Source organism: Pisolithus orientalis (genome assembly GCF_024613125.1).
Source record: "Pisolithus orientalis strain OTSU chromosome Unknown F5J12scaffold_29, whole genome shotgun sequence".
In the NCBI taxonomy this organism is placed as follows: domain Eukaryota; kingdom Fungi; phylum Basidiomycota; class Agaricomycetes; order Boletales; family Pisolithaceae; genus Pisolithus; species Pisolithus orientalis.
In genome coordinates, this window is record NW_026260810.1 from 192,195 (window position 1) to 209,263 (window position 17,069).

A 17,069-nucleotide genomic window follows, 5' to 3' on the forward strand; every position below is an offset into this window, starting at 1 on the left:
TGTGAATTTCTAGGTAGCTGAGCGGGACCTAAATTAGACACTTGTTCTGGTCCATCCAATGCCCACATTTGCAGCTCCGCTTCAAACAAAATGGAGACATCAATACGGTAACAGTTTGCACTGGCATATCAAACCCCCACCATCAGAATGGCCGAGTGGCCCGACTTTATCACCCGGTCGTTCAAATCAGCAGTTGCGAGCGATCCTGCTGGCACAAACGAATCTGTATTCTATGGTCCATATACTCGTCTCCTCTATAATCTGTTCTCTTTCGATGGCCCGTACGAGCTCCTGCCGCAGTACAAAATCCAAGGTGATAGTACCAACGTCACCATAATTTTCGTTATAGCATTCCAACGGCGTCCGGTCTTCTGGATGGAAGTGAATCCCTCTGCCTCCTTCCGCTTCAGTTCTAAACGCAAAGAGGCGGATAGCCAGATGAGGAAGCGTGTTGGGGACTTGCGAGCAAACTTGGCCATACCAGTTTTGCACGGCGTTAGTGCGTTTGGCACTCGCTTGTGCTTCTACAAATACGACGCTCACTCGCAAGAGTTGACGCCACATCGGATTCTGGCACATCCGACTGTTGTTACAGACATGCTGGCCGATAACTGGGACTGCGATGTCCTGGAAACCGATGGGATGCAACGCTTGGAAAAAGTTATAGAGGAAGTCCAGGAGATGTGTGCTCGGATCTGATAGGTTATGTAGGTACATGATAAAACTGATAGTCTTTCCATGGATTGACGCTTTACTTTTCCCTCTTACCCAGGTCCATTCCAGTTGTTTTCTGTTATTTACAGCATTTCTACAATCATCTTTCGCTGTTGGGGTTTTCATCTATGCTTCATCGATCCACTTCAGTTTTATGTCCATGAATCGATGGACTGCATGAGCTCTCGGCCCTTTGCACCTGTTGTCGCCCAGCACACCACACAACTGAGCCGTCTGCATCTCACATATACGTGTGTTGGTACACTGGTAAAATAATTTTGTTGCCTACGTTGAGTGATGTCGTGAGGCACTACATCGAGATACACGAGATACACCAAACCCCTTCAATTGTGAATTTCGCCTTCCTTCAGCGTGTCCTCCTGGTTGGAATTTGAGCCGTACATTTAGGTCTCCCTGGAAAAACGTAATACCCTCCCCTCACGCACCCTCGACCTTCCTAATCATCCTCTTGTCCCGCTCCCCAATGACGATCAGCAAGCCCTCATTCTCGAGTGCCTTGATTACCTCCGTGAATTCTGCAGCATCAACGGCAATGCTACTCTGCTCGCCCAAACGCCTCATAGCGTCGCCCCATCTGATACCCCTGCCCTTACCACTGCTGCCCTCCAATACTGCCAAGATTTCTTTCCGCATGTCGTCTCGCAGCTTGCGTTGTCCTGTGCCAGTACCCGTATTGAGCAAGCCCATGTCAATCTTGCCTGTGCGTGGATCCATCGCACTGGTCCTGATGGCCTCGCGCATGAGACGGCACGCTTCTTGGACGTCCTGTGCTTCTACGTGTGCGGCGAAACGCATCCGAGCGTGTGCCTCGGAGAGACGGATCATGCTCTCCAATTGGCGGGTTGTAGCAGTGATTCTCTTCTCCGATGACCGGGGGTCGGATGCACCAACGGAGCGCAGAGAGACGTACGCAGCCACGAGTTCGTCACTAGCTTCTGAACTCAGCACGGGATTGAGGTGGTTGCGAGCGTAATTTATATATGCTGCTAAATCTTCAAGGGGCTACACGGCGTCAATTTAAACACCTCGAGCCAAGCTGCTTAAACCTACCAGAATGTCGTATTCGCTACCGGTCAGTGGGGCATCCTCAAGGTACAGGCCGACAAGATGTTCGGCTAGTCTACGATCCAATGTCTCGTCCACCTGGTCAAGGACGAGGTAAAGCAAGTCGAATCGGGAAATGAGAGTCGGGGGAAGGTCGATGTTCCGTGTCACAGGAAGGTTGACATTATATCTCGACTCGACGGGATTTGCGGCGGCAAGGATGGAAGTCCGGGCATTCAGAGTTGTAATGATACCAGCTTTAGCTATCGATACAGTTTGTTGTTCCTTCAATATCGAGGCACGTCAAGAGGGTAAAAAAATGCTTGACAAGATGAGAAGGCTAACCATGACTTCATGTAATACACTGCGAGTGGCGTCCGGCATTTTGTCAAATTCGTCAATACAACAGACGCCTCCATCGCTCAGAACGAGAGCTCCACTACAGCATTGTAAGGGCTGGCCCGCACTATTGAGTCACCGCAAATCTCACCTCTCGAGTACAAGTTGCTTCGAATCGGGGTCCCGTGTAACGTATGCTGTAAGACCAACCGCGGAGGACCCCTTGCCTGAAGCATATACCCCTCGAGGTGCGATCTTATGAACGTACTACGAAGACAGCTTAGCACCGGGGATGGTACGATACAACAAATGCATACCTGCAAAATTTGAGATTTACTCGTACCAGGATCTCCTACTAGTAGTACATTAATATCCCCGCGGTATCTTGGACCACCCCCTCCACCACCCCTTACGATATTCTTGTTAGTGCCGCCGAAGAGCTGGAGTAGAACGCCTTTCTTGACATCGTCCATACCCCATATCGATGGGGCTACGGAGCGTGCGAGGAAATCGTACACGTCGTGCCTTCTGCTGATTTCGATTAGCTTGGCTTCAAGTTCGGCTTTTCTCGTCCTCCTCCTGTGACCACCGGCAATGCCATCCTCGAATTCCGGCTCCTCGGCGTCACCAGAATCACCAATTCCGGGCATGCGGTCTCCAGTAGCAGGTCTCGTAGTGCGGTCAAAGGCCAATGCACCATCAGCCCCGAGTCGTGTATGTACGACGTCCAGGTATGTCTTGAATAAGCTCCTCATGGTTCGTTGGCGAGGGTTCACTCGCACTGGTACGCTCCTGTATACACCAGTTACGATGATGCGATCGCCGGGTTTCGCTACGTCCACCATTTCGTCGTACACACTCAGAGTGACAGTGTGCGGCGTCTGGCCATCAGGTACAGAGTCAGGAGTCTCTTGAAGTCGAATAACTTGGCGGTCGGAAAAGTCGCAGCGGTTGTGCACAAGTGACATTGTTCCGACTGCTTCACAGACATCACGGGGACATTTCGCTGGCTCCTCGATCTTACCTCGGTCTATTTCTACTTGGGCTGTGTGCGAGCATTTTAGACACCGGAAGAAGGCGACTTTCATCTCTGGGATGACCGGAGTTGCACGGATAACGAGACCCTTGATGCAGACAAGTTTGTCCGTGTCTTTGAACTACGGATTAGTTGATACCAGCGACATCGTCAAGTTGTACTTACCGGTAGGATTGAGGTCGCGCATGTTGATAGCCTTCAGCCCAAACGGACGGACTCTGTACACCTTGGCCATAATGTCTGCAATTTCTTCATCGCCCTGGTCGCCTTGCATACCTTCCATTCCAGCATTTTGATCCTCCTCAGCGAGTTCCAACATGAGGTCCTTCAGAACCTGATCCATAGCAGGGACAATTTCCTCTGGGTATTTCTGGAGTTGCGTGAACAGCTTCTTAGATGCTGGGTATGCGAGGAGGTTGACCATGTCGAAGTTTAGGTTCGTCTGACCTGTCTGGCGCATAATTCGTAGGTAGGTCTCGTACAGCACGACTTCAGCTTCATCTGGAGAAGAAAATGCACGCGTGCGAAGATTTTGCTCTCGATCATGGCGTACCCTGTACTTTGGCTTGAAACCACGTAGGAAATCGCGGAAAAGTTTCATGGTCTCTGCAATGTTAACTGTGGTACCCCATATAGCGCGGACTTGATCAGGCTCGTCGGACGGCAGCGCAGGAGCAGAAAAAGTTGGCGCAGAGGAAAGGGGCATAGACATGCGGGTTCCATCAGATCGCAGGTTATCGCTCATATCAGCATTATACGTCCTCCTGGCCTGACGGGGCGTTGCCGTGGGGAGCGCAAAGCTAGAGCGAATGTCTCCTCTCCGAAGCTTAGCAGGAGTGATCACGGGAGCTGGGCTCCTGTTCCGGATGAGCACACGAGCGAGGACTACGAGTATTGAAGTAGACTCACGATGGAAAAGCCAGAGGTTCTGAGGAATCTGGTGCGGGTGGATCAGAGTCTATCGTGACTCTTTTCCGTAGCGTTTTGACAGGCGAAGAACTGGGGAAGGCCAAGGGCGAGGAGCTACCAGCTGTCATACATGTGTCAATGGGCCGCATAGACATAAATTCGCGGATGATGCTACGTACGTGCGAACAAGGGAGTGCGAGGTGGCCGGCGCGGCGTGCTCATTCCAACCGCGCGTCTTGCAGTAATTCCTGCCAATGGACTACTGGCTGCTGCATGCCGCTGGCGTACTGGGGTGCCAGCTACGGATGGAGTACCCCCGAGGAACAGCCTTTGTGGTGCGATGGACATCGATTGGTCTTCGGCGCTCCCATCCTGGGCTGGTCCATCCATCTCGACATCCTCGAGATCGGACGTTGGGAAATCGACTCTGGGTGGGGACGACATAATCTTGAGTCTCTGACCACAACACTTCACACCAGTAAGTAAAGAAAAGAGATGCGAACGCGTCGCGACGCGTCAATTCGCTTTGTGTTTAGGGCGGGCAAAGTCACGATCCTCAACTAACCTCCACCAGTCATGGCATCAAATGGTGGACTGGAAGATATCAATCAGGTTCGTAAATACGGCGTGACGCTTCTATGCCAGAGTTAATGATACTGCGTCAAACAGACTACAATTTATATCCCATACCAGGAGGAAGGTGAAAGACGTCGCTATGTAACCCGACACGAATATCGTTTTGAGACTGTATACCAGATGAACAGGATGACTGCGATTCATATACCTTGTTTCCAGAGCGGGACCTCCCTAACGGTTATGAACTACGTTTGGCAGCCTACCGGGCAGCTTGGCTCAAATGCCTAGGCAGAATACAGGTAAGATTATCTACTCGTGCAGCTGGAGAGAATCTATTTCTGACCATGCCACAGGACCTAACCCGAGCCCTGCACGCCCCCGTGATAGAAAAAGTCTCGGAACTAGTCAATAAGTCGTATATCGACCTCTTGCCTGGCTTGCCGTACGCAGAACTTCCTGTCATATCAGTATCAAGTGAGGAAACATAACAGTCATTCCGACGACCTATTCATAAAACTGCGCAGCGAACGGTGCCTCCTTGTTCTTGGATGAGATCACGTCCCAACTAGAAGGGCGTGATGACGACGCCCTCTTCGGAGATGTCAATAGTGGTCATCTGGTCACGCATATATTTCCAAGCGACTGTCCGAATATCTCTTCTGCTATGAAGACCCTTGTAACGGGCTTTATCACAAAATATGAGCAAGAACTAGGTAGGTAAAGTTGAACCTGCTGCCAAGACTACCCACCAAATAGACCCTCGCAGGTTCCGGCAAACGCAAACCGGGAACTTCGCTCAGCACAATGGACCTCAATCTGTTGCAAGCGTGGTTTGACGCGCTGCTCAGAGCAAGGGGTGGGTAAACAAAGAACGTGAACTCGTCTGTGTACTCTATGAATTCGACAGACATTAACGAGAACGAAATTCGTCTGGTGGTCGTTTTGCACGATTTTGAGCAGTTCGAACCAGCCGTGGTTCAGGACCTATTTGAGATTTGCAGGTTGGCCCGCAACCATCACGCCGTTTTCTTGGTATCTAACCATTTGTACCCTCAGTCTTGCAATACCTCGGTTACCATTGGTATTCGTTTTATTATTGTCTTCGCCTCCATCACCCTCCTACATCCATCTGACTTACCCTCGACGTACGCTGTCTCTGTTGCAAATCCGAACCTGTGTCTTCCCTTGGAGCAACGATATTTTGCACGAGATACTGCTGAAGGTGTGTAACGTAACATGCCTTTTGGTAATTTAGCTTTTGAGCGCTGGGTCATGTCATCCAGACGTTTTTTGACGTGGATTTCGAACCAGAGCTGATGATTGGACCAGCTCAAATTGATTTCCTCGTCGATTTCTTTGAGAGACACTCGGCCTCACTCGATAGTCTTGTATCGATCTTGCAGGTGGGAGTGATTTCTCTGCACCCAATCAATCCCTGCAACTATTAATTGTTACCATAGCTCATACATATGAAGCATTTTGAGGAGCCGCTGACCGTTTTTCTTCACAACGAACAACTTGGATCATCGGATGCTGGAAACGGCGTTCTTGGTGAACCCGCATCATTCGGTTTCCTCGACGCCCTTTTTACCCGTGTTCATAGTACGCAGGACGCCAATGGCCGACGGGAGTGGTTAAATACATCATTTGACGGTCTACTATCAGCTGTTCAGACAGCGCGAAAAACCTTCCGATCTCGTGTAAGGCTGTTACGAGTAGCGTTCCAAGTGATCCTCTTGATTCGTACGTTTATGATCGCGGAAGGCTATAAGATCGAGGCAACGCTCCCCGAATTGATGTGTGGTGCCATCCGTGGGCGAATCCAGAACGTTATGAAGTACCTGTGTACCATGGTGAAGTATGTTCTTGTTGTGCTCCACTCCTAGTACTCGACTAACTTAGCTTAGAAAGCTCCGGAAGGAACAACTCAACAAACTATTGCCAGAGTTGCGCAATTTTCTTGCCGGTCTACCAGATAGTGTGCGAGAGACCGAGAAGGCTGTAACATCGCGGATCGATACGGCGTTCTCTGCGAGAGACGACGAAGCTCATGTTGTGGCCGGACTGCTCTCGGAGTGGCTTCTGGCATATTTTGAGTGCGTATTGCTTCCCGTTCACTCTGACATTTGAAATGACGTATTCACCATGTAGAGAGAGAATCGTCTCCCTCGAGGACACACCATTGTGGGATATTTGGTACACTGGGTCAACGCCTTTCCCAAATGACGTACGTGCAGCTGCAGCTGGTCATATGCCGACTGACCTAAGTTCTAGTTGTTTAATCCCTCTGTCCGAGCCTCCATCCTCGCTGGCTTGCTCCATCCCCAAGCGTTCAGTGCGTCCGCTGCAGCCAATGGACAGAGCGCTCACAATAACACTGAAAGCGATGGCGAGGACGAAGACGACCCCTTGCTGCACATGCCAGACACGAGTATCCTATTCCAGCGGTACCTCGACAGCGGCAAGATGATCAATGTGTACGACTGGTTCGAATCCTTTGCGGTTGTCCTTGAGGAACAAAAACGTCATCACCAACGGACGCAATCCTGCAATCTGCTTGAGCGCAATGGGAGACCTTCCACACCACGTACCCCACGTACCCCACGTACCCCACGTACCCCCCGGACACCTTCGCGTCATAACTGTAGTGGAAAGGGACGTCAGCGGAAAGAGCAGGACAGCGACGATCCTCCCGAACAGCAGGCGGAGGAGGAAACCGAAGAACAAATGGAGAATTGGAGGTTGGAGGCTCAGGCTCGGTTCATTCGTGCGTTGCACGAACTCGATTATATCGGGTTCATCAGACATACGGGCAGGAGGGCCGAGCATGTTATGCGCACCGTGTTTGACGCACCGATATTGGAGTAACGTGTCTGTTGTTGCTTTTCTCGCTATAAGGTACATACATATAGAAATGTTTTTACTTTTCAGAGTCACCTGTAGAATTTGGAGGCTTGATGCCTGATTGAACAATGCCACGACGTGCATTATTATCAGTACTGTCGTTCAATAAACTCGGACCTTTGGCCGGAATTCAATATATGTATTTATCCACCACTTATCCCTATACTACCACTGAGTTACGAGATATGTAGCTCGACGGGATTCTCCACTTCTTATAATTTCTCGTAAAGCCCACTTTACCTGCGGTGTTGTGAATGTTGACCTCAAGAGCTCGTGAGACACAAGTAGGATTCGGATACTTATACAGCTCGTAAGTAGTGTTATGTAGATAGGAAACGTGAGGCTGACTACCTTTAAATTTGAAGGTTGTTCTTCACCAATCACATGATTATATCAAGTTTAGGTGTTAATCCCAACCCGTATACCCTATTGGAGTTGTGGAAAAGCATTTTCTCGATAATCGAAGCAGCCTGCGTTTCGGTCAGTTCTTCCCGGCGAACGCAATCTGCGAAGACCTAGTGCACAGCATGAGTGTTATAATGGTGGAATATTTTTCCAACTGTTACATCGTAGAGGACTTGTCGTGATTGCATGCTAGCGAGATAGTACGTTTCGGGCCACCAGTGCCCATCCGCTGGGGATAACTCAGTATTGGTTTTCTTGTTGACGTGAGTGTGCATACTAGACCACAATATTTTGTTGGTCGGAGAAAGTTCCAAAATCTGCTTGACAGTGGCACGCTGGCCGTCCGCCGAAAGGCAAGGAAAAATTTCCCCGAAATCCAAATAAACGTTTTTGTACACAGCGGTCAGATAACCTGCATCGCGAGTGTAGGGGTAGCTGGTGTGGAGGAGGATAAAGGTTGTCTCGGGGAACGCTTTAATGACGGGTTGCATGTGAGCTGGCGATGATTTTGTGAGTGTGATGTCGTTGTCCCCGAGTCCTTTCCCACTATTTTCAGCGTGCTCAATGAAATGTCATAGGCGGGAATTACCAGTATGAAATTGTACTGGCATATACGCATGCACCACTTTAGTAATCGTGACCGCTATGAGGGAGGACACTCACCTGGCTTTCGATATCGACCAGCAATCCGCAGAACGATACGAACAAGGTGGTCGTTAAGTCCCTTGTGCTTGAACTGGAGGTCGCTTGTCTCTTTGTACTCTGTCCAAGCCTCCAGAAGACTCTTTTCAACGTCTTCTTTGGCTCCGGACGTTGAAATGTCAAGGCCAGTGCTGCCGCGAAGAATGGATTGATAAGTAACGCCCGAGACATAAAATCATACCGGTAGCAGGCGATGGACTTGAACCCAGCAACTTCAGTGTCGTTGGCACAGGTGACGATCCTTGCCTCGAAGTTATGACTGAAGGTAACTAAAAGGTTACTGACCGTCGAAGGGTCCACCTCGTACAGCATGGAACGGACTAAATCTAGCAACATATTCTACAACGTCATTGGGGTGACGAGTTCCAGGCATAATGCAACAAACGGGCAAAGGCACAACACCCACCTGAGCTTCCACTTCAATGCGCACGATCCTTCTCGTCGGACTGAAAGTGAAATGATCATGCCACTTGTATCCCTCTGCGAAATCGCGGGCTCCAGATAACCCATCGTCTATGAGGATACACTGAATGCCCGAGGGTTGCATGCAGATCTTGCAGAGATGTGCATAGTCCAAGCTGGACCTCTTCTTCTTGACAGCTTCCCAATTGTCCTCGCCACTTTTTAGACCAAATAATTTGGCTAGTTGGAATGTCGACCTATAGCATGCGAGCGTATGGACAGAGTCATCTGTGAGCGCCTCTCCGGCAGCCTCTGAATAGGAACCTTCGAAAGGGAATATATTACGATGTTCTTCGGTTAGTAACGGGTGAGCATGGTTGTCGATTGCAGGATATGCGAAAGCAGCCCGGGCTAGCTCGCGATAGTATGTCGGAAACATGATGACCGCATCCTATGCTGGTGCACGTGAGAGGCCCCAGCGGCAAACTGGCATCCGACGGCAAGTGACATCTTGGCAAGCCTTCGAAGCTTCACACGTTGCGAGCGCTGTCCTTAAAGTTGCCTTCAAGTGAATTTACTCTCAATTTGTCCGTCCTCTCTGCCGGACTGGCAGGTTCAGTGAACGACACGAGTCCACCGCATGTCACTTTCTTGACATGGGAGCCGTGAATGACCAGATTTATTTCAACCACTCGTTAGACGGCAACCTATCATAGTACGGTTGAATGTTGCCTTCAAGTAGAAGCAGGTCCCTGCAACGGTACTTCTTGTAACCCTTGGCTTTCCCAACGATGGGAAGAAAAATCAGGGAACCCTGTTCCTTGAACGTCTCTGCAGGCAAAACACAACAATATAGTTACCTCTCAAAGGCAACTCAGAAAGGCGGGTAAGTAGGTTGGTGAAGAACTTCTAGGCGAATCACGTCTTGCTGTTCGACGTTCAGCTTCGGTTGACGTCAACCGAAATACGTCGTTACGGTGGGTGTCTTTTTTTGTCGTCTGTACCAGATTGATGCCGGCCAGCCAATGGGAGACCTGCACTTGTGCCAGTCAATCTCTCGTATCCTTTCAGTTGGAACTCCGTCGGTACCTGAGTACTTGAGTGCTCTGAGTTCTCAGGTTTCCTTCTCCCTCTAACTCACGCTCTCCACTTGTCCATACTACCAGAGCCTACCAGCTCCCCACATTCCTTTGGAACCTTTCACTCATTTATTGCAGTGATGTTCAAATCGCTTATCGTCTCATTCGCCCTCGCAGCTTCAGTGCTCGCCAACGTCTATGTGCGTAATCGGTCCCATGGGACAAGGGAGAAATCAAATAGACTGATTGGCATCTCTACCACAGATTACCTCTCCGACTGCAGACACTACTTGGACTGGTGGTCAGGAAGCAACTATCGACTGGCAGGACGACGGCTCCTCTCCTTCCCTCGCCTCATTCGGCCTGGCGAAGTTCTCCATCTATGTGGGCAATGCTAACCAACAAGTGTGTCTCATATCAAATTTCTTGGTCTTTCTGCATTGCTCATTTTGCATCAGACCTCCCTGCAACTTATCTCGGGCAACGTCAGCGTCGCAAATGTCTCGTCACTAACTTTCACACCCAGTCCAACCATTGGGCCGGACAGTAACGAGTAGTGAGTATTCTGAGTGTTCCTACATCTCCCGGTGCGCTCATGACTATTTTTCCAGCTTTATTCGTGTCGAGTCCCTAAACCTCAAGGATGCCTCCAACTCACAATACCCAGCTCTTGCTTTCTCCGCCAAATTCACGTATGTCGTCCTATTTGACGCTTCCCACGATATCTAAGATTACCACGAACAGCTTGGCTGGAATGTCAGGTACATTCAACTCTTCACTTCAAGCAGAGATCGATGGTCAATCGACTGCGCCCATCGGTGGCCCGACCTCTAGTGCTGGCTCAGCGACTGCTGCCACCACTGCCAAGGCTACCACCGTAGCTGCGGTTACCACCGGGAGTGCTGCCGCCAGTACTGCAACCAGCACCTCTAAGAGTAATGGCGCAGGCAGGCACGGCGTAACGAGCCTTGCAGGCTTCGTTGGTGCTGCTGCGGTCCTCGTTAGTGCAGCCGTTCTCTAATTTTTCCGTCCCTACATCTCCTCTTCGAGTTTCCTCTGTCCTCTGTTTTCCACCCTTGAGTTTGTTTGCTCTTTCCTACATATTCCATTCGGGGTAATGTGGTCATGCTTGTCTTTGATGCGTTGTTGATACGGTTACCGGCATCTGGTGATTTGCGGGATTTGCTAATAACTACAGGTTCTAGATCATTCACGGTACCGTATGCGTAATGTGTCTTTGATGGTCGTGTAATCACTTTCGTCTTTGAGACGAATGGTTTGCGAGCGAATACACTATTTCTCTTCGTAGATACTTGCATGAAAGTATCTATATAAAAGATGCACAGCAACAAGCTCAACGGAACATGCTGAAGATCGCCAGAAGATGAGCAATCCATTTCAAAGAAAGACAAACTGTCTCCGCCACTGCTCCTTCGGCGTCGAACTCGGGGAGAGTAGTGGCGCCGATCGGGTCCATGCCGATGCGCCGGAGATGGCAACTGGAGTGACAAATCGAAGAGCGGTGTACGAACTGAGCATGACCCATAGAAGATGTTGCACGCGAAGGGGTCGAAATTATACACATGCGGATCACATCAACCAACCAGCTCATTCGATTAGCCACCGCGATATGCAGCGCGACCACGACCTCTGCCGCCCCTTCTCCCTCCACGCACAGACGGCGCATCGCCCTGAGGTCCAGTTCGTGTATCCGGCCGCTGCATGATTGGAACTTCTCCCATGGGATCAGACGCTTCGCCGCGTTGCAGAATACTCGGTCCGCCAGCACCGCCGCCTGCGGTACTGTTATTTTCTTTCTGCTTTCCGCCTGAGGGATGGTGATCCTTCCGCTTGCTTGCGCCTGCGCTCGAGCCCGGTCCGGTAGCAGAGGTCGGATTCTTTCCCTCTGGTGCGCCGCCGCCCGTGGTGGACATAGAACCCGCCTCTGTCTCTTTCTCCTTCTCGCCGCGTCTCTTCCGCTCGATGCCACTTCCAACAACGCTGTTCATCGCAGCCTCGAAATGGCGCCCTATCCCAACTACGGGACGCCCTTTACGAGTTTGTGTAGTAGCAGGTGTATGCGAAGGAGTAGCTGGCGCACAGCCCTCAGTGGCAAGGGGTGCGAGAGCAGGAGTTGGAGGTGCAGGAACAGCGGCCTCGATCGGTTTGACCTGAGCAGATGCAGTTGCTGCAGCTTTCTGGCCCCTGGCTGGACGATTGCGTTGCGCGCGCTGTGCGGGAGTTGAGGCTGGCCCAACGTTTGATGCAGCGGCCGTTGGTGTAGGTCCGGCAGCAGCAGTGCTAGCCACAGGTGGGGGTGGCTTTACTGCAATCCGCACAGGGGGCTGGGTCTCATGCGCAGCCGCCTTCTGTGCCGCGGCCGCGGCTTTCCTCGACTTCCTACTCGTCGGCTGGAGGGCCCCACCTCCTTCACTTGCAGATTTCTGATCGGCACTCGTAGCTTGCGGTTGTGCCACATTAGCGACTTTCTTCTTGGCCTCCTCTTTCTTAGCCGCTATGGCGGACTCTTTGTAGTGGGCATGACTACGGAGAATGGTGTCTTTATCCTTCTGGGCTAATTTTTCGGCTTTGAGTGCTTCGAGGAGTGGGGTGGTCGTAGGTGGTGGAGCAGGGTGCGCAGCCGCCACTGGGAAAAGGAATACTAGTATAACTTGTCGACTAGATATCTTTGAACTCGAGACTTACCAATTGCCTCGAGAGATACCGGCTCCGACTTTTCGGACTTCTTCAACGACTCGAGGAAAGAAATATAATCCTCATCTATTCACATTAAAAAGTATCCCCGTCAGTTACACCCCCAAACCCCTGTGCAAGCACGTGTCAAGATCGACGACATACCCTTGTCGATGGTGTTGATCCTGGGGTCCGGTTTGCGTTTCTCAACGGGTATCTTTTGAAACGGAGCGAACTCAACTATCGCATACGATTCGTTGCCTGTACATCGATATCGGATGATCGTGAGCGATGGAGGTATTTTGTGTAGACTTGGGTACCGGACGAGATAACGGGGGAACGTACTGACCTGATTTATCCCTGAAAGTATGCCCATCGTATTCACGACTGAACGTCGCGAGCGCCTCCTCGTTCTTGAATGCGATATACGCACGAGAGGGCACACTCTCCTTGTTCATCCTATGCGATGCCCAAAACCCCGGTCAACGTTCGGCGTCTTACACCGTCAGCGGTGGAGATCCATGCACACACCGTTTCTTCAACTTGCCAGGACAGAACACTTTCCACGTTGCTGTCTCGTCTGTCACCCACGCCTGCACGCTCTGCCAAAATACATCCTCCGGTAGATTAGGTGGTAAACGGCGTATCACAGTCTTGAGGCGTTCTGTGCCATTGTTATTGCCATTATAATTATTAAGACCTTGCTGAGATTTCGGTGGGTCTCTTTGCTTCTGCTTGCGTGTCGGCTGTCTGGGCTGTTCCATCAAGACTGTCTCTTGGAAGACACGCATAGGACCCGAGTCGACGTAGTTTGGGCCCATTTTAGGAAGGTGCTACAAATAACAATCACTACCCCCCTAAATAAATTCACCGACTCTACGGGCAAGTCAAGACCTCAAAAAAATCATTTTCCGTACCCATCGCGGGCGTTCACCAAAAGCAATCCGCGCACTAGTCACACAAAATGCCATTTCTCAACCTCCGCTCTCCGTATATATCACTGCGGAAATAAAAAGTCACTGCATCAATTGCGTAGAAACCGTAATTAAGTCGTCAACGTTAAGAATAGCAAGTACAACAACAGCAATGGTAACCATAACATGGTATCGTGGCGAAAGGCAGGTCCAGTGAGTTCTGATGTGGAAAAAATGATGTCGCGAAATGAAAAAAAAAAAAGAAGTCTACCGAGTACCCACGCTCATTTTATTTATTCCTTCAGAAAACCAGGGCGCCAGCACAAGCAAGGAACAGTGCGGCGGCGAGAGAACCAGAAGAACCAGCACGAATAGCGGCGTTAGTAGTGGTAGGAGAAGGAGTGCTAGTGCTAGTAGTCGCAGTGGTGAAGGTCGTTGTCGGGGTAACGGTGAGTGTGTTTGTACCAGAAGTGGTGACGACTGGCGTAGCGGTGGTGACAGTGGTGGAAACGGTCGTAGCTGGTGTGGTGGCAGTTGTAGTACCGGTAGCAGTACCAGTCGCAGTTCCGGTGGAAGACGCGGAGGACGCTCCAGAGGCGCTTGAGGTAGTTGTCGCGTTGCTAGCAGGTGGGGTGGACGATGTACCACCACCTACGGTAGTACCCGTCATGCCACTCAGACTGATGGTGTGTACGTAAGCCGAAGGAGCCCGGCGGGAACAGAAGAGAACTCACGTGAATGAAGCGGAGAATCCTTGGTAGCTAATGGCGCTGCTAGTAAAGACGATGTAGCTGTCCAAATTGATATTAGACCTGAGTACAGCTCTGGAAGCGCAAAAGACGCACTATTGACCGTTGGGGCCAGCAGAAGGGTTAGGGCTGGGAGTAACCATTAGTGGGTGCCCTATGGGGTGAGTGTACAAGCTTACAGTAAACGACAACGTCGAGGTGGAGGAAACATCGACAGAGGGGAGGGATTGAACAAATGCCTATGGGGTTACCCGTCGAGTGAGCGAGACATTACGGAACTACGGTGGCCGTACCATTTCGCCACTGTACAGACCGACGGTACATTCGCCAATGTCACTCAAGAGCGGGGATTCGCCATTGTCGACCCAGTCCACTTCACATGACTGACCGCCCGTACACACGGTAGATTGGACGGGGTTCGTGACCTGCACAAAGGATGTCAGGGTATTACTGTAACGACCCATGTGATGTACCCACATAGATGGAGGCTTGTACGGTAGCGAAAAGCGAAGAAATGAGGAGAGCGATGGGTACGAGCATTGTAATAACGTCTAAGTCTTGTCGTCGAACGAGGGAAGAAACTAAAACGAACGAGGTGGAGAATTTGAAAGGACTGACGTTGGATTTATGGAAAAGTGACGAAGCGAGCAACGAGGTCATCGCAAGTTCTTTACCATATATGGAAGTGGTTCACTTTCGTCATCCGAACCTAAAATTATGGCAAGTGTTTTGCCATTTCCATCGATACGGTTATAAAAAGGCTCAGACACATGTGTCTCTGTACCTTGGAAGTATAATAGACAAGAAAAGTAGCGGAAAAATAGTGTAGGAGGCTGATATCCAACAGAAACACAACAAACGGCTGAGTGCAGTCGTGCTGTTCATATCCGAACGGCTATTTGTTACTTGATCACGAGGACACCACATGTCCCACATGTGGTGACGATCAGACACCGGGCGTCCCATCTTTCCACTTCTTGGTGCGTATCATTACTCAATAACGCCTGTTCTGAACCAGAATGTTCCACACGGCATACGGTATCTATTGACCCGCACGTTCCATCTCTCCCGCCGCTCGGTAGGATTTTCTGTGCATGGAGTCCGTAGAGGGCTTTCCATGTCATGGTCATCGTGGAGCGTCTTCTGCTCCGTTGTATGCTCTGTTGCATCATGTATGACAACTGAAGCCAGCCGCCACGTCATATTAATGAGATCACTCCGTCAATGTTGCGGCGCTGAGCATTCTGGGCGGCGACGACGAAATTCCCATGCCAGCGGCTTGGCCCATCGTTTCCAGTCCACTGGCAGTGGTGATGGCGATGTGCATGACGCTTCTTTGACGTCTTCCATTCGAAGGACGCATCCCCGACACAGGGGGTTCCCGGAACTGGCAAGGGCACCGTGTTTTCACGTGTGTCGTATGGGGTGATGCAAGTGGCTTGGATCCTGTACGCCAATGGAACTCACGGCTTCGCGGCACTATCCTTGAGGCTAGGATGTTACGGCACCTGCGAACACGAACGAATGAGTCTTCTTGCACTGCCTCAAGAAGGCATTTGTCTAACCCGGACGCCCGTATCCACACACAGTAATTACAAAATCCGTGAGCCTAGCCTTCCAGGACTTTCGCAGACGACACGGAAGTCCCTACTTATCCATGGTGCGTGTCGGTCGGAGCGGCATTTTTGTCCAACTCCCTCTGTTCACTTACCTGTACCGTCATGGTCCCGGCTGCATGGACGCAAACGACATAGCGGCCTTTTAAATCTCGTTCTCCGGTCGTCCAGGCCGGATCGAGATAGGCATGAATCGGCATTAAAGTGGATCAGAACGACTGAAAGGAATAGAGGGCCATGGGGATGTGTCTTCGGTTCAGGCGCGCCTACACCCTCTAACAAGCCAACCAAATGAAGTATCGCAGGGATGCTGTCTGATGCTGTTGATATGATATGAAGCGATGTCTTATCGATATCTGCGTGCAGGCTGCGTGTACGGCTTTGGTTAGTCCCCCCTACAAAATAGATAAAATACAATCGTTCCCTCTCGGCTATCAGGATCCCACTGTCAGTCCCAATTTCTTCCGTTCTCGTCTGAAGTCTGGACCCGAGTCAAAGTTGCAAATACGCCGGTGCGCGACCCAATGGTGCGAGGATGATGAATCGACGATACGGTTCAGCGTCGTTTCGATACTGTGTCATTGTCGTGAGATACGCTTTAGGACTGCACACGTTCGATGACGAACGGGCTTGCAACGCAGCGAGTTCATGCAATCATCATGTTCGAGCGTCGATTCTGTTTCAGGTTTGAGCCAAGGGTCTCTTTGACATGATGCCTGTATCCCACAGCTAAGCAGTTCAACAATAATAAGAACCCATCGCCAACGGTTCGGTGTCCCGGCTACTTCCTGTGTACTTCTTAGACAGGCTGCCTCATCTGGTGTTTTGCACAGCCCGACATAGTGTTGAATTACAACAATTGAGTCTGGGGACAACAATGGTATCTAGAACTTCACTATCGAACATCGGATGGGAGAAGACCCGCGCTGGATGGGAAAACCGAGGTGACTCACTGGCGTGCACGA

General features: G+C 50.7%; 7 protein-coding genes across 7 annotated transcripts; 3 read left to right on the forward strand and 4 right to left on the reverse strand.

Annotated features, from left to right (window-relative positions):
• The first annotated feature begins 131 nt into the window (after window positions 1-131).
• F5J12DRAFT_848369 (uncharacterized protein) lies at window positions 132-960 on the forward strand. The gene is made up of 2 exons (XM_051746437.1): window positions 132-707; window positions 773-960. The coding sequence occupies exon 1, from the start codon at window positions 148-150 to the stop codon at window positions 697-699; it is 552 nt and encodes a 183-aa protein (XP_051597404.1). The 5' UTR covers window positions 132-147; the 3' UTR covers window positions 700-707; window positions 773-960.
• On the reverse strand, window positions 961-4,632 carry F5J12DRAFT_848371 (MCM-domain-containing protein). The gene is made up of 8 exons (XM_051746438.1): window positions 4,243-4,632; window positions 4,064-4,184; window positions 3,320-4,011; window positions 2,436-3,268; window positions 2,270-2,385; window positions 2,125-2,218; window positions 1,786-2,064; window positions 961-1,737 (listed from the first exon to the last, which is right to left on the reverse strand). Exons 1-8 carry the CDS (start codon window positions 4,505-4,507, stop codon window positions 1,153-1,155), a joined length of 2,985 nt encoding a protein of 994 aa, XP_051597405.1. The 5' UTR covers window positions 4,508-4,632; the 3' UTR covers window positions 961-1,152.
• F5J12DRAFT_848375 (origin recognition complex subunit 3 N-terminus-domain-containing protein) lies at window positions 4,615-7,693 on the forward strand. The gene is made up of 13 exons (XM_051746439.1): window positions 4,615-4,675; window positions 4,733-4,763; window positions 4,820-4,938; window positions 4,993-5,113; window positions 5,164-5,352; window positions 5,406-5,495; window positions 5,547-5,640; window positions 5,696-5,861; window positions 5,923-6,042; window positions 6,100-6,497; window positions 6,547-6,735; window positions 6,791-6,866; window positions 6,914-7,693. Exons 1-13 carry the CDS (start codon window positions 4,640-4,642, stop codon window positions 7,505-7,507), a joined length of 2,223 nt encoding a protein of 740 aa, XP_051597406.1. The 5' UTR covers window positions 4,615-4,639; the 3' UTR covers window positions 7,508-7,693.
• On the reverse strand, window positions 7,685-9,560 carry F5J12DRAFT_848380 (amidohydrolase 2). The gene is made up of 8 exons (XM_051746440.1): window positions 9,057-9,560; window positions 8,832-8,989; window positions 8,612-8,781; window positions 8,538-8,552; window positions 8,226-8,486; window positions 8,110-8,177; window positions 7,895-8,058; window positions 7,685-7,841 (listed from the first exon to the last, which is right to left on the reverse strand). Exons 1-7 carry the CDS (start codon window positions 9,489-9,491, stop codon window positions 7,924-7,926), a joined length of 1,242 nt encoding a protein of 413 aa, XP_051597407.1. The 5' UTR covers window positions 9,492-9,560; the 3' UTR covers window positions 7,685-7,841; window positions 7,895-7,923.
• A 497-nt stretch (window positions 9,561-10,057) lies between these two features.
• F5J12DRAFT_284402 (uncharacterized protein) lies at window positions 10,058-11,559 on the forward strand. The gene is made up of 5 exons (XM_051738735.1): window positions 10,058-10,331; window positions 10,396-10,536; window positions 10,590-10,687; window positions 10,743-10,823; window positions 10,876-11,559. Exons 1-5 carry the CDS (start codon window positions 10,272-10,274, stop codon window positions 11,150-11,152), a joined length of 657 nt encoding a protein of 218 aa, XP_051597408.1. The 5' UTR covers window positions 10,058-10,271; the 3' UTR covers window positions 11,153-11,559.
• On the reverse strand, window positions 11,560-13,589 carry F5J12DRAFT_953059 (Smg-4/UPF3 family-domain-containing protein; the record flags this gene model as incomplete). The annotated part of the gene is made up of 5 exons (XM_051749830.1): window positions 11,560-12,778; window positions 12,838-12,912; window positions 12,991-13,136; window positions 13,159-13,284; window positions 13,357-13,589. The coding sequence occupies 5 exons, from the start codon at window positions 13,587-13,589 to the stop codon at window positions 11,748-11,750; spliced, it is 1,611 nt and encodes a 536-aa protein (XP_051597409.1). The 3' UTR covers window positions 11,560-11,747.
• A 9-nt stretch (window positions 13,590-13,598) lies between these two features.
• Window positions 13,599-15,345, reverse strand: F5J12DRAFT_848394 (uncharacterized protein). Its single transcript, XM_051746441.1, has 7 exons — window positions 15,273-15,345; window positions 14,966-15,197; window positions 14,782-14,913; window positions 14,668-14,727; window positions 14,585-14,616; window positions 14,474-14,530; window positions 13,599-14,419 (listed from the first exon to the last, which is right to left on the reverse strand). Exons 2-7 carry the CDS (start codon window positions 15,146-15,148, stop codon window positions 14,041-14,043), a joined length of 843 nt encoding a protein of 280 aa, XP_051597410.1. The 5' UTR covers window positions 15,149-15,197; window positions 15,273-15,345; the 3' UTR covers window positions 13,599-14,040.
• Between the last annotated feature and the right edge of the window lie 1,724 nt (window positions 15,346-17,069).

What these genes read in the sequence shown, in the direction of transcription:
- F5J12DRAFT_848369 (XM_051746437.1), top strand. Translation starts at nt 148, where the DNA reads ATGGCCGAGTGGCCCGACTTTATCACCCGGTCGTTCAAATCAGCAGTT.
- F5J12DRAFT_848371 (XM_051746438.1), bottom strand. Translation starts at nt 4,507, where the DNA reads ATGTCGTCCCCACCCAGAGTCGATTTCCCAACGTCCGATCTCGAGGAT. An exon ending in GAACCTCTGGCTTTTCCATC is followed by an intron (nt 4,012 to 4,063) that starts GTGAGTCTACTT and finishes CATCCGGAACAG; the next exon opens with GAGCCCAGCTCCCGTGATCA. An exon ending in GTAGCGAATACGACATTCTG is followed by an intron (nt 1,738 to 1,785) that starts GTAGGTTTAAGC and finishes GACGCCGTGTAG; the next exon opens with CCCCTTGAAGATTTAGCAGC.
- F5J12DRAFT_848375 (XM_051746439.1), top strand. Translation starts at nt 4,640, where the DNA reads ATGGCATCAAATGGTGGACTGGAAGATATCAATCAG. An exon ending in GACTGGAAGATATCAATCAG is followed by an intron (nt 4,676 to 4,732) that starts GTTCGTAAATAC and finishes TGCGTCAAACAG; the next exon opens with ACTACAATTTATATCCCATA. An exon ending in TCCTGTCATATCAGTATCAA is followed by an intron (nt 5,114 to 5,163) that starts GTGAGGAAACAT and finishes AAAACTGCGCAG; the next exon opens with CGAACGGTGCCTCCTTGTTC.
- F5J12DRAFT_848380 (XM_051746440.1), bottom strand. Translation starts at nt 9,491, where the DNA reads ATGTTTCCGACATACTATCGCGAGCTAGCCCGGGCTGCTTTCGCATAT. An exon ending in AAGTCCATCGCCTGCTACCG is followed by an intron (nt 8,782 to 8,831) that starts GTATGATTTTAT and finishes TCTTCGCGGCAG; the next exon opens with CACTGGCCTTGACATTTCAA. An exon ending in CAACAAAATATTGTGGTCTA is followed by an intron (nt 8,178 to 8,225) that starts GTATGCACACTC and finishes AGTTATCCCCAG; the next exon opens with CGGATGGGCACTGGTGGCCC.
- F5J12DRAFT_284402 (XM_051738735.1), top strand. Translation starts at nt 10,272, where the DNA reads ATGTTCAAATCGCTTATCGTCTCATTCGCCCTCGCAGCTTCAGTGCTC. An exon ending in TGGGCAATGCTAACCAACAA is followed by an intron (nt 10,537 to 10,589) that starts GTGTGTCTCATA and finishes ATTTTGCATCAG; the next exon opens with ACCTCCCTGCAACTTATCTC. An exon ending in GCTTTCTCCGCCAAATTCAC is followed by an intron (nt 10,824 to 10,875) that starts GTATGTCGTCCT and finishes TACCACGAACAG; the next exon opens with CTTGGCTGGAATGTCAGGTA.
- F5J12DRAFT_848394 (XM_051746441.1), bottom strand. Translation starts at nt 15,148, where the DNA reads ATGACCTCGTTGCTCGCTTCGTCACTTTTCCATAAATCCAACGTCAGT. An exon ending in CCTCGACGTTGTCGTTTACT is followed by an intron (nt 14,617 to 14,667) that starts GTAAGCTTGTAC and finishes GTTACTCCCAGC; the next exon opens with CCTAACCCTTCTGCTGGCCC. An exon ending in GCTGGCCCCAACGGTCAATA is followed by an intron (nt 14,531 to 14,584) that starts GTGCGTCTTTTG and finishes CAATTTGGACAG; the next exon opens with CTACATCGTCTTTACTAGCA.